Source organism: Phaenicophaeus curvirostris, chromosome 1 (genome assembly GCF_032191515.1).
Source record: "Phaenicophaeus curvirostris isolate KB17595 chromosome 1, BPBGC_Pcur_1.0, whole genome shotgun sequence".
Classification (NCBI taxonomy): domain Eukaryota; kingdom Metazoa; phylum Chordata; class Aves; order Cuculiformes; family Cuculidae; genus Phaenicophaeus; species Phaenicophaeus curvirostris.
Genome location: NC_091392.1, coordinates 79,325,695 through 79,341,159, shown reverse-complemented (window position 1 = coordinate 79,341,159; position 15,465 = coordinate 79,325,695). Strand labels below are relative to the sequence as shown.

Genomic DNA, 15,465 nt, shown 5'->3' with positions numbered 1-15,465 from the left:
AGCATCGTCAGTTCTGGAAGGATTTTTCTCAGATAGAGATTATTTTCAAGTGTCAGGAGGTTGAATGTAACACAGCTTTTTACTCCCTATGAGAATTTGCTGGGTCTGTAGTTAAGACTGATAATGCTCTTCCTGTAATCCCAATTTTGCACTCAACAGCTTGGTTATTTACTGTTCCTTCCTCTTAGATTTGCATTAATGTGAAGTTTTAGTAGACGCTTAATATGGGGAAAGTTTTGGTTGTTATTCCTTTATTCAAGGATAATGGGGGTAATATTTAAAATTCTCATTTGAAATGGTACATCTGTGTAATCCCTAATCTTTTTTAAACAGCCATGAAACCAAAATTACTGAGGAAGTAATTGCAATTTGAGTCAGAGGATGGTATGGGTGGTGGAGTTTTGCCTGGTTTTATTCCAAAGGCAGTTTGGTTCTAATATGTACACAAGAGAAATTTGTTTTCTTAATTAGCATTGTCGGTGCTTGCATAAGGACTGGCATACTAGCAAGCATGTGTAACTAATTTCTGTTGTGCAGTGGCATGTCTTGTACCAGACTGTCATGAGTAATGCCCAGAATGTTTTGGGAAACCTAAAATCCCATAAGCTCATTTTGCTCCATAATGTTGTTCATGCATATTGAGGACATACAAGCACCTGGTAAAATCCTCTCTGCACCAGAAACTTCTGTTTTTTCTTTGCTCTGCATAGACTTTAAATGGACCTAAGCAGAACTGTGTGTGAAAGTCATAATTAAAATAATGATTGGTTTTATTAATAATAATGACTGATAGAACAACACAGAAAGGGAAATTAATTTTTCATTCGATGATATTAGCATATGATTAGCTTCACACCTAATTCATGGAAGACCTAAAATGCACAGGCTTCTATAGTTCCTGCAGAAGTGTTGAAGCCTAGTCCATGTAAATTCTATCAATGTCTCAAGAAATGCAAGCAGGATAAAATGTGGCCAATTCCCAAGTGTCAAGATATTCAAATGCCTCTACCAACATTAGATTATCCCTCCTGGTCAAGAACAATGTTGGAGCTAATTCACTATGTTTCCTAACTACATTTACCCTGAGAAATTGTCAGAGATACCAGTTTTTCAGTAGGTATCTCGCCTAATGACTCTATGGCTATAAAACACTTCGCCAGCTGGCCTTAGAAATCTGCAAGTTTGACTTCCAACCGTGATTTTCAATGTCATCTTCATTCCCTTTCCTTTCTAGGAAATATAGGAGCAAAATAAAAACCTTTCTAATCCTTTAAGTGTCCATTCAAGCTTCTAGAGTCAAAGGCAATATAAATTTCAGTGTTACTTGTGATTTTTACTGATGGTTTGTATGTTACAGTACTGAACTTGTGTGGTGCAGTGGATCAAAGGTAGTCTGAATTATATTTTGACCTCTTTCTCATCTTGGTTGTTTCTCCTGTTTTTCTGCTTCTCCCTCCAAGGTGTTAGTGTTAGAAGGTAGCAGTATTTTTCTGTGATTATGTAGAATACCTAGAACACTGGGGTCATAACCACAGTGGGAGTCTTCTAAACCTTGATGTGTAATATAATGTGGTTTTATGAACTAAACTATCCATCTTTATTTTCCTGTTGCAGACCATCTCACTGGAAACCTGCACTGAATTTCAAACCCCAAAGAGTTAAAGAGTAATAGATATAGCTTAAGCAACTCTGCAGCACAGTAATAAGTACATCGTTAGCAATGGTCTCTTATTAATGTATCATGTACTGTAATGTAAAGGCATGACTCTATAGTATGTATCCCTCTACGTACCTGTGTGTATGCACATTCCTCTGTGACATGGAAGTGCTCTTATTACTTTTAAATAGAAATGTAAATAGAAGACCCTTAAACCAAGAAGCAGGCTAGGCCTCCTCACTGCATATATTTGGAAGCAAGGAGGAACAAAAACCCTCACATAATCTAGAAGCATTGGCTATATACATAGGTAATTCTTCTGCTGGTATTTACTGGCCAAGAGGAACATGGAGCTAGTTCATTGCAGCCTTGACCTCAGGCAACTCTGTCCATCATAGATTGAAACTTGAGCAGGAAGGCTACTATATGTACTTATTTGCGGTCACTGTTCTAACCTCCAAGTAGCAGATGTCTCATTTCAAACACAAACACTTGCCTCCGCAAACTGGAAAAGTTAGTTTCTCACTGCAAGGAAAAATAAGCTGTCTCCAGTGGAAAAAAAAAACTTGCACAAGTTAAGTTCTTGGCCATCTGGAATAGCTGTGATGCATAGTTTCACTGGTGCTGTTGAGGAGACTAATCCTTTTATCTCTCATATAAACATACCAAAGAAAGGTTGAGATCTAGTGCTTGGTCAGGCTGAAAAAGAACTTGCATTGTCAGTATTCTGGTTAATTTTTTGCATCTAGAAACTACTGTAATCACTGGCATAAGATGTCTTTAGTAAACACTGTGCTAAGGTGTGAAGTGAAACATTCAAAGTGTCTTTGAATAGTTTCTTGAGGTTGTTCGTCAATGTTGTATCACACTTTTGCCCTTTAAAGAAGGGCTCTCAGGCACTAAGCATGTCAGATAAGACAAGAAGACTTGTACAGAGACATAATTCAGACTTTGGCAAGGAGAGGAGATGTTAAAACTACTTGTAACTTCACCAAGCCCTAAGATCTGAATGTGACTGGCTGTGTGTGAAGGCTTCGTAAACTTCTGCAGATAGGTCTTCAGGGAACTAATCTATACTCCTGACTAGAGTTGATACTATTTGCCCTGTTTTCATGCTACAAATGCAAGTAAGGCATAAAGGGGCAGTTGCCTAAAAAGGGATATGCTCTGAACAAACCATCATTCTACTTGCTTTTTTTTTCCCCTCATATTTAAATTGCATGCATTTATTTTCTTGTGCATCTCCTAGTCTGTAATAAAATAGCCTTGCTACTGTGCTTTATAAAACCATTTTTTCCTACCTGTTTTTTCTCTATATGCCAATAAGCCAAGACAACTCTCCAGAACATAGTCTTCGACATTCTAGTCATTCCATCCTGCCTGTGAAGCATTTTTGTGTGGGACAGATATAAAGTTTCACTTCTGTCTCATTTTCCTTTTATGGTTAGTATTGAGGTCCTAGTTCCATTATATGATTCTACAGAACATAATATTGAGGGTAAGCATCAAAGGAGCATCAAAGTGCTATTAAGTGCACTTCGTAGTTACTAATCTGGAGATGAAGATACCATGGATGTCAGGTATGACTGACTTGTTGCGGATCACACAACTGATCAATGATCGGATGGAAGTTACTTTTCTGAGAGGAGAAGGAGGTGAAAAACCCACTTGCTTTAAAGCTAGTATATTACCTATCTTTCCATTACAATTAATGCCTTCTTGGAGAGATTTGTGTGTGTCATGTCCAGTGAAAGGCTTTCTTTACTAGTCTTCATTTGTAGGTATACAACATCCCCCATGTAAGAATAGCAAGTTCTCACTTTTTCAGTAGTTTATGATTCTATGATTTTTTCCTCTTTTTTTTTTAGAAAAATCTATTCTGCTAGTAGTATCTGTCTCTTATAACTAGCTTTTCTCCCTTTTGCTCAATTCAAGCTGCTATGGAGGGTCATTTATAGCAAATGAAGTGTTAAATGTGCTGGAAGAAGCCTACCACTATTGACTTTTCAGCACTCTGCACTATCTGCAGATGTTTGGGGGGGCATTTAGGTATCAGCCCAGCCTGTACAGGAAAAGCAGGATAAGAATGGATATTAATGCATAATATTTGTCTGAAAGCAGTGATATCATAATTGTACAGGAGGAAGAGAGAGAGGATGTCCTGTATTCATTTCCTATGTCTCCTGTCTTGAATGTTACCTATTATCATATGGGTACTACAAGATACCTATTCTGCAAGAGCTCTTCTGCCTTAGATGTCCAATGATCTTGCTTATGTGGCTTCAAGTTCAGCAGTAGGTTATAAGTATGTACTATGTATTTAAGCATCTTCCCCTATTTTATATGCATGATTAAATGAGTTGAATCAGAAATGCACTTTTCTCAGTATTATAAATTAATGGATAAAAGACACTTTTACAATACTGCCACCTCAAACTGTTAAACAATTCTGCAAATTTTATTATGTGAAGCAGGATGAAGAGGTGATGTGCAATCTCTTTTCTTTAAAACCTGGAAAATGGAAAAAAATGTTTACATTCATATTTTTTAAAAAATCCAGAGTATGAAATAACTAAAAATAATACAAAGTGCATATGCCTCTGTAACTGAAGATAATATTCAGCAATGTTTGGAAAAACTCTAGGCTAAGAAAAATAAAATGTATTATCCAACTGAAACTATGGAGGAATTTTTAGGTGGACAACATAATTTTTCTATTCGAATTGGACTAAGCTCTCTGCATGTGAATTCCTTATCCTAAAAAAATATATGCAATTATTAAGCAATAATAATTATAGGATATTCCCTGGGTGTTAGGATAAATTATATTTGGAAAGCAACACTGCAAGGTCTTGAAAATAAAGTTTTTGTGGTTTGAAATGCCTTAATTTCTTAAGTAACATCTTCTCTTTGTCTGGGAGCTATTCAACCTGTAATGTAATCACAAGCGGAATTTTAATGGCTCTATTCAGCCTGAAGAAAGGCATCAGGGTGCAGACCTACTACTCTTACAAAGTATTTTTCTGAGTTTAGGTTTTAGGCTTTTTAACTCTTAATCATATAAAAACTTAGTGTTCCTTGAAGTGCAGTTTTTGCTGAGCTTTTCTGTGGCAATGAACATATACTTAACCCTTTTGATCTTTTTCGCCATTTTAGACAAAGACAATTTCATAAAACATTTATATATTACAGTATTATGCTGGATATTTATTCATGTGGTAGCAAATAGGCAAGCAGAAAGTTAACACGCTGTATTTCAGATCTGCTTTTGATATATCTTTACATCTTAGTTGTAAGTTGGTTTTGAAATGTGTTTTCCTTGGTTATGTGATTTTAAAACGTATGGGGGAGAAAACATAATTTAAAAAGCAAATAGATGTGACATCCTCCTCTGCAAAGATGCAGCTCGAGGGTGTGTTAGATTATTGAAAAATGAAAGCAGGTAGAAGAGAGGATTTATATACGGTGACAGTGGGAGGTGTCCTTGCCCACGGCAGTGAGATTGGAATTGGATGATCTTTAAGTTCCCTTCCAACCCAAACCAGCCTGTGACATTGCTGGCTGAAGTGTTTTGTGGGAGGAATCCTTTGACAAAATGTGCTTGTAATCAGTACTGAGATGAGCAGTAGCATAACTAAACTTGGAACGTGTGGTTAATCAGTTTGTTTATTTAATACATTTGATCAGGTAGTCATGATGTGCGAAGCACTGCATGTTGGCCGTGGTAAGGATCTAAACATTAACTCCACAAACTTTTTGTTTTCTGATTAAGACTTTGTAAATGAAAATCAATTATGCCTGCTTGTGTCTTAAATAGAAAGGTGCTCCACTGTGCCATGAACAGTTCCTTCAGAATTTGGTTGGTAGAGCACTGTATCAAAAGGAACCCAAACCACATAGTCTGCAGCTGCTAGTTCAGAAAAGATCATACTGATGGTCTTGGTGCACATCACCATTTCCAGTGTAAGTTGTGATGAAAGGATATAAAGCACATCGCAGTAATCTACAGGCTGAGAAACACAATTCCTTCTCTGTCATACATGTGCCTTTATTTCCTGAAGAAGTGAGTCAGAACTGAGACTTTTCCATTCTGGGCTCAAATCCATGAAGACTACCTTCAGATGAAGAGCACCTGAGAAATAGGTTCTTTGTTTACAATATCACCATATTCAGTCTTTGATACAATATAGAGTATCTTGGTTTCTTTCTCCTAGTTCCTTTCCTTTTGGTGTTAAAAACCTGTAATACAATACATGTTAACTTCCTCTTAACTCAGAACAGCCCTTGAAATTGTTAGTGATATTTAAACTATGTACTACATTCAGCCATACGATGAATTAGTGCAATTTGATGATAAAAAATCAGCATCTTCAAATTTGAAGTACATCATGCAGTGGGCACATCTCTAAAGTTTGTATGATTTTACATGTAAGTGTGAAAAAAAAACCAGATCATACCTCAGTCTAATTTTTCTAGCTAAAATAGAAAGAATTGCTTTTGTGTTATTCCAACTGATTAAATAACCCCACTCCTTTAAAATGTTGTTATCCTGTGTCAGTCTCTCTTCTATTACATAAAAATAAGCATACAAGGTCAATCAAATACTATAAAACAGGGTGTAGTTTTTTTAACGTAGTTCCCTAAGCTACAGTGCTTATCTGTGTGAGCTAAAATATAATTTTAGGGAGGTCTTTTCCTCTCAAACCAACCTGTTCAGCTCTAATTAGGTACTCATGTGGCCTTACATCATCGCTGTAACCTTGGAAGATTGCATATCTCACTAGTTTTAAAATCATTTTATGCCACACAGACATGTGACAATCAGTTTTATTTTTGTTGTTTCCTTTTCAAACATTTACACTTGTCTGTGAAATAGAAACTTCTTACAACAAGTAAAGAACATGAGAAATTCTAAAACATCAACAAGTTTAAAAGACGAAGAACAATCCTGGTTACTGTTGAAAATGTTTGCTTTGCTGAGCAAACTTCCTGACTAAGGTAGGGCAAGGAAATACCTTGCTACCTTGTTAATCTAGTTGCTTGATTCATATTCAGGAGAAGCACTTTTCTGAATAGGATAAACAGAATGAGGAAACAAAAAAAAGAATTTTTTATTTAAAAACTAACTTCTGGAGCTTTCCAAACATTTTGTCTATCACTGTACAACATACATTAAATGACTGTTCCTAGTTTAAAAAGCTCATGGTGTAAAGGATAAATCTGAGTAAGCAAGAAAAAGAAAGTCAAAGAAGACAACACAGATTAATGCTAATTGCAAGGCATGAACAAATGTTAGACACATTTGTGTTTCCTTTGCAGTAACAGAATGGGTTTGTCGGTGCATTACAGAACAACTAACTTTAAAAAAGCAGTTAAGTCTGAAGGTGCTTCTGCAGAGCCTTGAAAAACATTTGAAGTGGGTGTTTTCAGAAAATTGAAGTGAGGAGTGAGGTAGAAGTAAAGCATAAAGATAGCATGATCAGATTTTTGGGTATGAGTTAAGGGAGTTCAATAGTTTGGGGGACTTGGGTTTTTCTTTAGAAAGAGTGCTGGGTAAATAGTTTTGTCTCAGTATTAGGGAAAAATGAGGAAAAAGGTAAATCTACAATTTGGAAAAAAATTGACAGCTTTTATGGAAACAATGAGATCTGAGACAATGAATGGTTAATTACAGTTAAATGATTTTATGATACTATAAACTTCAGTTAGTTTACTGTTTACACTTAATTTTCTCAAGTTAGTTCAAAGTCAGGGGAAAGGATACATACAGCTGCAGTGAGTCTGCATGGTATGCTGTTTGTTAGGCATTTGTCTGGGTCAGATTATGAACCAAAATGCTCTCAAATACTTCTGAGCATGCAGGGGGAGCTATGAGTGTGCACTTCTTACCTAAAGAGACAGGGGAATTGTGTTTTATCTGTCGAGTATTAAATTACAACCTAAAGATTCTGAAAACATCAGTGAAAAAAGTATCTTTGGTTCCATAAAGAAATAAGCTTGTATGTACAATTGACTTTTAAAAAGCTGTTTGTTCCAAAACAAGGATGGTGACAGTATTTTACAGATTACCTTTGACAGTAGTATATTTTATGAATTGTCTTGACATGGTTGTTCTCCTTACGGGCTTATACTGACCCCTCCTATTTCTGCCATGCCCTGCTGTGAAAGCAACAGTACAGCAGCAAAGGAAGATGAGAGAAGAACAAAGAACAACAGGAATCAACCAGACACCCAAAGCTGCAGTTCCCCAAGCAGATGCCTCATTATCTGAAGTGTAATTCCTACCACTGTAGCCTTTGGTTTCATTTAAGTGTTGCTTACTGCTGTTTATACGAGGAGGAGTGTGCATGTGGGATAATACCTCGGCAGACTTGGATATCAAAGTTGAGTGTACAGTCTTCTTGTCTGAGCTGGTGATTGACCTAGTGGTTACTGAAGTGGTGCTTGTCCTCTTAGCAAAATGGTCATCCAGTGGAAAGCTTTCTGACCAGGAATAAGTAGTAACTTCAGGGTTTTTGACCGTCAGGCTTGTGCTGGGGATGTGAGTATGGGCTGTTAAGCTGTTGCTACTGGTAGAAGACGGAGCTTGGAGCAGAAGAGAACTTGATGTGGCATTATGATGCTGACATCCTTCCCGCTCAGTGGTCTTTGTGCTGTTTTGCCATTCATATTTACTTGGTGAGGAGTGAGTATTTGGCTCTTTGGATGTCAGTTTTTCAAAAATAAGAAGATCTGGATCAATCCCTATTAAAGCATAAACAATGTTAGTTTATGTGATAAAAAGCTCATCAGCACAGTCACATTATTTGAACCTAAATAGTAATCATTAACCTTCTGGACTGAGAGTGTCACTGCCTAGATTTATGGGACACCTTATGGGATGCAAGGGAAGTGCATTTTGGGAAAATCTTGAAAGCAGGGTATATCTTCAATGTCCTTTCTCAAATACTGAATGGAAGAAAGAAGGAAAGTATTCTTAGGAGTAGGTACACTGATGAAAAAGGAAAGAAGTCTTGTGATTTGTTAGCACTGCACGTTACTTCAGAAGATCTTTCAGGTCAGCAACTGACCTAGCATAGCCTTAACATCTCCTACAGCTGCTATGTTTTCAGCCTTCATAAATAAAATGCTTGGTTACCTGTTGTGATATTGTACAAAATGACATTGATTCTAGCCTTTAGTATGCAACTTTCCAATGCCGGGCAAGACATGTGCAGGCAATTCATATTCTCATTAATAGCTCCATGGTAGAACACTGCCAGATTACAGGAAACTGTAATATAAAAGTAATAAACTTGACCTTAACAGTATAATGAACATTTCATTTTGCTTGTTATTATATTATTTAATATTAGAAGATTATTAATACTGGGCAGCTCAATAGACTTTAAATTTGTGGTTCTCTCATTATTCTGCAAACTAATTAAGCACGTAGTTAGTAAAGTATAATAGAACTACTTATAACAGTATTCTTATTTTAAGAAGAAGGAATAGAGTAGACATCTGAATTCTAAATATACCTCTTACTAAGTCATAAAATGGGTTGAGTTGGAAGGCGCCTTAAAGATCATCTAATTCCAACCCCACTGCCATGGGCAGGGATACCTCCCACCAGACCAGGCAGCTCAAGGCCTCATCCAACCTGGCCTTGAACACCTCCAGGGACGGGGAAGCCACAACCTACCTGGGCAATCTGTGCCAGTGCCTCACCACTCTCATTGTGAAGAAATTCCTCTTCATGTCTAGCCTAAATCTTCCTCTCTCCAATTTAAAGCCATTGCCCCTAGTCCTATCACTACAGGCCTTTATAAAAAGTCCCTCCTCAGCTTTCTTGTAGCCCCCTTCAGGTACTGGAATGTCACTATAAGGTCTCCTTGGAGCCTTGTCTTCTCCAGGCTGAACAACCCCAACTCTCTCAGCCTGTCCTTTTATGGGAGGAGCTCCAGCATAATTCATTTACTAATTCATTCAAGTCAATGTCATAATGAAAATTTTAATATATGCCACAATCTTGATAATTAACACTCACCATTCCTCAGAAGGCAGCACGTTCTGCTGCACTGTTGGGGTGAGGCTTCTGCATATATCTTCAGCACCTGGGCACCCCTCTTCTGAGATTCCTGTAGGTCAATCAGAAGACCTGGGAAGCGTCGGATCCAGCAGTTTTTGTAAAATGTCGTGGGTGAGCAGAGAGAGTCTGACTCCAGAGCTAAACCGAGGACCAACAACACTTCTGCTATTGCCACCAGCAGAACCATCTCTTCAATGTAATGGGCTTAGTTGGCGTGCTTTTTCCTCCACAGATGTACTAAAGTTTGGACCAGCATCTTAAGAGACAATCTCTTGGGTGGTGAGGATGCTGCCAAGTTTGCCAGGGACATAAGCCAGGCGACGTTTTTTCCAAACAACTCCCATGATGCTGTTTGGTCAGCTGCTGGAAGGAAGTAGCAATTTTATGAGCTATATACAATTGTAATAGTTATTATTGCTGTTCTTTAAATTATTTGGTTGCTCTTAGTTATTCAGAGAACCTGCTTCTATGATCTCAAGCTTATGTTTCTTCTTCTTCTAAGACCAAACTAAGCAGAAAGCCTTAATATGTGATGGATAACTGTTAGTTCAGCTTATTTTTTCACCTCAGCTCTGAATGCATGTGGTATGGTCAGTTGTGAGCAGGTAGATCTGCCAATTTGTTCAGGCACGCTCTCACATTTGACAGAAAAGAAACAGCTCATTTTCATTTCCTAGCACTTTTTTAATTATCTGATGGCTGTAAATAGAGTTTCCTTCTTTACTAACAAACTTAACTACATAATTCTGTCTGCCAGCCAGACGTGGAACTTTGTTCCTCTTCCCTACACTGTTTTGATTGCAAGAATAATACAATTTTATTTGCAAAAGATCTAGAAATAGGCAAGTATGACTGAGAAAAGCTACATTTATGTCCAGACTAGGCAGGTAATTGAAGTCCTGCCCCTAATCTTCCATAAATTCAAGAATATTGAACAGTCTGTACTGGTTCTTCTTGTTATGTTTAAGCTTGGAAAAGGCCTGTGAGAGTGCAAGAAAGAAAATATAGTTGGCATATAGGGAGGCATTTTTTCAAGCACCTGTTCTGAAACCTGAAACTCCCAAGTGTTTTGTTTCTTAAAAGGACCCAGTCTGATCCCTGATTCCCAGTTATGCAAGCCTTTCATACAGAAAGGCTTTAAAATATTTCATTTGAGTTCCATTTAAACTCAATGGATTATTCAGTGAGTTTAAGAGTAGAAATATGGTTGTCTGCAATAAAAAAATGTGTATTGAATACATGAAAGTATTTTAGATGGCATTTTTCCCCCTAAAGTTTAGAATCAAGGAATTTCCCCAGTCATACATGAAGAGTAGATCAGTGACGTGGGGGCAGGGAGGCCTCAAACTCATTTTAATTCTTTAGTCATCATACTTGGTATTTGTTTTGCAAAACAAGGCACCCAGTTTATATATGAGATGACATGTATACAATTTTGTTCCTCAGTTCATTAAAAGATAATTGAGCTCAGAGCAGGTTAACTCCTGTTGATCTAACAGCAAGACCAAAGACTTTATTTATTCAGTGGAACTACTGGCTATAATTAGGAGGATACCAAATAAAAGCGTTTATATTCAGATTGTATGTCCGTTGTGAGGAATATGTGAATTAAATAATAAGAAATTCATAAGTGCGTAATTCTTTTAGCCTCTGTCCTGAAAACCTGATCTTGGTACTTGAGTTGCTTTATTTAGTTTTGGTAGTTTGATTTTTGTAAATTTTTTGTTTCAGCTTTTCAAATATTCCAAGGCATCACTTGATGTGGGTCACACTCAAAATTTTGAATATATATGCCTATTTATATATATGTGTGTGTGTGTATATATATATGCCTGTATATTTGCATTACTTCCAGCATTTAGCATGAATTTTGGATTTATTTTATCCTGTAAGACTTGCATGCAAAAATGTTGATTCCTGATTGTTTCCCTACACCTGCTCGTCCCATGTCTCCAAGAAATCTAGAAGATTCTGAATAACTTGGGGAAGCGTGCAATAAGAATGTTAAACTGATACAAAACAAGTATTTATATTGGATATAGCTGAGTATGTCTTTAGTCTATTGAAATAAATAGGATTATTTGCCACAAGAAAAAAATTTTATAAATAGGTACGTATAATAATATAAGTTTACACTGTCTCAGCTCCTCTGTTCTTATACGTTTGATGCCTTGCAAAGCGTATGTCCAATTAACAAATAAGTTTACTTCTTCCTTTCCAGGAAAAAAATACCCAAAACCAACAACAAAGGACTAGCTCTGTGACCTATTTCAGTTTAATGGACCTATAATACCATACAATTTTTTCAATTTCAGCGGGGCTCTGTCCAGACATTAAGATAAAGTGCAAGAGTGGATGTGACCACACCTGAACATCTAAACACCTTTCAGACCATTCCATAAGCCTTTCTCTGTTTTAAATAAAGCAACAAATTTTGAAATACCCGCTGCTTCCACTGAGGCAGTCACCAGACACAGCAAGTGTGAGTACTCACTGTGCGTAATGTTTACTTACGTATTTGCAAAATTGGGCTTGGGTAACCAGTCACGTTTTGCAGAATCTCTGTTTTTAATATTTATTTTAAATCTCTTCTTTGTTTGCCACTGTTTGTCAATAGAGATTTTGCTAGTCTTTCTCAGCACCTTCATGCTTTCATATTCTATTCTTCTGCTGTACGCTTCAACCAAGCAGCCTTTTTTTCCTTTTCATTACTTGTCATTGTTCCTCCCTCCTCTGTTTCTGAATGAATTAAAAGAGCAGGAATAGCTGTGGAGAAACTTTTTAGGTAATGAAATCTAAAGAGATTGAAATAAATAAATAAATGGCTGCTGTAGGCAATTTCCTTTAAAAACTGAGACATTCTCTCTTAAATTTCAGAGTCTTCTGCCAGCGTCCCCAGAATTTCACATTTTTTTTACAAAGTTTCATGCTGAAGTTTTAAATCACAAACACTTTGTAAGAAGAAAATACCCGAGTCTTACCTGCAAACCAGTGACCGACTGTTCCATGTGTGCTGCAAGGAGGGATCAAGAGACTTTTACTGTTCGTAGGAGTCTCTGGCCAGTATCAGACCAGCACTTCATGTTATTCGGTAATTCTTTTCATCGGTCTTCTCAAATTTCTTCCTGGAAAACAAAAAGGCAGTTACCTGTTTTCCATGGAATATGAATGTCTTTGTAGACCTTTCAGTAAAAGAGATAAATATATACATGTCACAAAGGAAGAGAATGATCATTTTAATCATTGTTGTTATAAGCAGAAACAGTACCTCAACTTTTCCACCTGGGCTGGCAGTGATAATGGCACAATCCAAGAGCTTCCTAGCAGAAAGGAGTCATCATCAGTTATTAACTCTTTTTTGGCCAAATATAAACAAAACTAGATGCTTTTCTATATATTTTGATATTTGTAGCTATACTTAAATTACATAGAATATACGGTTCTATTAGTCAGAATACATAAAGACCAGAAGGATCTATAGTACAGGAAACTGTTCCTGAAAAGGACTATAAACACCAAAGCTTTGCTTCTGTAGTCAGATCAGCTGTCTAAGACTATGCTACACATTTACTTTGTTCATGGCTTATCTGTGGTCCACACTGTAATTGTCCTGTGCTTCTCTGCTGAATGTCTTGAAGCCCCCTGTCAAACCTGGAGCCAGGATGAGGGTCAATATTCTGGGTCCAGCTGAAGTTTAAGCATTTATGCTGTTTGAACAGCTAGGGGAGAGGGTGGTATTGGTTGCTGCATCCAAGTCAAGGCTAGTGGCTGTCTTGGACGGTTTCTCCTTTCTTCTGCTCTGTAAGTTATGGCTAAACCAATGTGCTCTCATTAGGACACATCCCTCAGATAAATCCCTCAGATAAATGCAGAGGGGACAGTTGGGCCTCCTGTCTGAGTCTTCCTTTTCCCAAGCAGATTAGGTGAGAAAAGGGAGAGATACTTCCTGAGGCCCAGATAGGTCAAATAAATGCTCCTTGGTGCTGCTATGATGATGCAGAAGTATGCAGCAAATGACTGCTGCTAGCACAGACCCAGCCTGCTGCAGGCATGGGAGATGACCAGTGCTAACATCTCTGCTACACATAAAGTTAAATATTAGCTTTAATCACCTGTGTTTTAGATTGTCTCTGACAGAGCAGTTGAAAGATGACAACTACCAGCTGAAAAGAAGCAGCCTGCAGTTTCTCATGTGAGTTGTGAACCTGCCTATGTCCTCATTTGAACATTACTAAGCATATTTAATCAAATGAGCAGCATAATCCCATGCAACATCAACCCTAATAACCTCTGCTGAACTCAATGGAGCTCACTGCCTGTGTTGTGTTCCATGTGAATAAATTGAATTGCAGACTTTTGTTAAAATCATCTTTATCTCATTTTTACTTAGATATGTACATGTGTTTTCCCTTTATTACAGGAGTGTTAAGGTCAAGATTTTACCTAAACTGAGTATTTTGATAATGCCAGAATATGACACTGTAACTCTATTATAGTATAACAGTTATAAAATGCTGATGTCATCAATCATGAAATAATGAAATGTAAGTACTTTGGAAAAAATATCAAAGCAAATCTTTTTGACATTACTGAAACACTGTGCGTCATTTTCTCCTTTAAAATTTACTTGAAATCAAAACATTTTTGCAAAATGTCTTAAGTCCAACAAAACAGCAGTTTTTTAGAGAACTGTTTTGTCAAAAACAGCTCTTAGCAGTCAGATTTTGGTTTAGAGCAATGCATCAAGTTTTTAATGAATCTGACCTTCTCCAAGGTTTGAGACAGTTGGGTCCAAGCTTCTGGTTTCAGCCCCATCCCAGCAACATGGTAAAAAGAGGTGAAACATCACAGTGTCTGTTCCTGCAACTTTGTGCAAACTATTTTTTAAATCCTTCTTTCACCGTGGCTGCCAGGCCCTGAGATTCTCTTAGAGCTTGGCTTCAAACTAATTTTGGTAAAACCTCTGCATGAAGGCTGGAATCTGTGTTCAAACAAAGTGCAACAGATGTCTTAGATAGATGAGATTCATACAAATATAGATCTGCTTGCATACATATAAACTTGAGCCTAGGTATATAACAAAAGACACAATGTTTAGCAAACACGCTAATGAATGTATGCTGATTTATGACAGAACTGGAAACTAGGCAAAGGGGGTGAAGTTTTAATATTGTGATAAATTTTATACAGCTGGATACTTAGTGAAAGTCTTCCACGTGGGTTATCACTTACCTTACGTAGTTATTATGTACTAAAATTTAGGTCTGCCTGTTCGCACCAGGATTTAAACTATATGCTGTTACAGAAACACCCACTTTACTCTAATCTAGACAGAGCTACTCAAGAAAATTCAGATGGGGATGCATGATGCATTTGCGCAGAACAAACATCCCTAACAGGAGGTTCAGCAGCAGGCAGAGCACTCCAACACCCTGACCCCCATTCAGGTTTTGCCACTTCTTTCACCTGAGAGAGTTTCAAGGAAATTCCTTAGTGGATTATTGGTGTATAACACTGAACATATGAATGCCGTTGTAATGATTTACATGCTTATGCCTCCATTCTGCTGCCTGATGACCAAACTCTTATCATAACAGAATCCCCACTAGCACACAGACTACTGTAACAGCCTTCCTAGCCCAGAGAGAGCTTGGTAGCACACACTTCAGTTTTAATCACTCATTAAATCTGACTAAAGCAAGGATAAGTTAAATATTTTACAATAAATAATCAGTAT

At 37.3% G+C, this 15,465-nt stretch overlaps 1 protein-coding gene across 4 annotated transcripts; it reads right to left on the bottom strand.

Annotated features, from left to right (window-relative positions):
* Positions 1-7,359: 7,359 nt before the first annotated feature.
* MANSC4 (MANSC domain containing 4) lies at positions 7,360-14,614 on the bottom strand. 4 transcript variants are annotated; one of them, XM_069864844.1, is made up of 5 exons: positions 14,493-14,614; positions 12,710-12,853; positions 9,687-10,091; positions 8,796-8,930; positions 7,360-8,401 (listed from the first exon to the last, which is right to left on the bottom strand). In XM_069864844.1, the coding sequence occupies exons 3-5, from the start codon at positions 9,913-9,915 to the stop codon at positions 7,716-7,718; spliced, it is 1,050 nt and encodes a 349-aa protein (XP_069720945.1). In that variant the 5' UTR covers positions 9,916-10,091; positions 12,710-12,853; positions 14,493-14,614; the 3' UTR covers positions 7,360-7,715. The 4 variants fall into 4 exon arrangements, with proteins under 4 accessions (XP_069720945.1, XP_069720955.1, XP_069720965.1 ...); XM_069864854.1 differs by having other exon boundaries at positions 9,687-9,777; XM_069864864.1 differs by lacking the exon at positions 14,493-14,614 and adding an exon at positions 12,997-13,080 and having other exon boundaries at positions 9,687-9,777.
* Between the last annotated feature and the right edge of the window lie 851 nt (positions 14,615-15,465).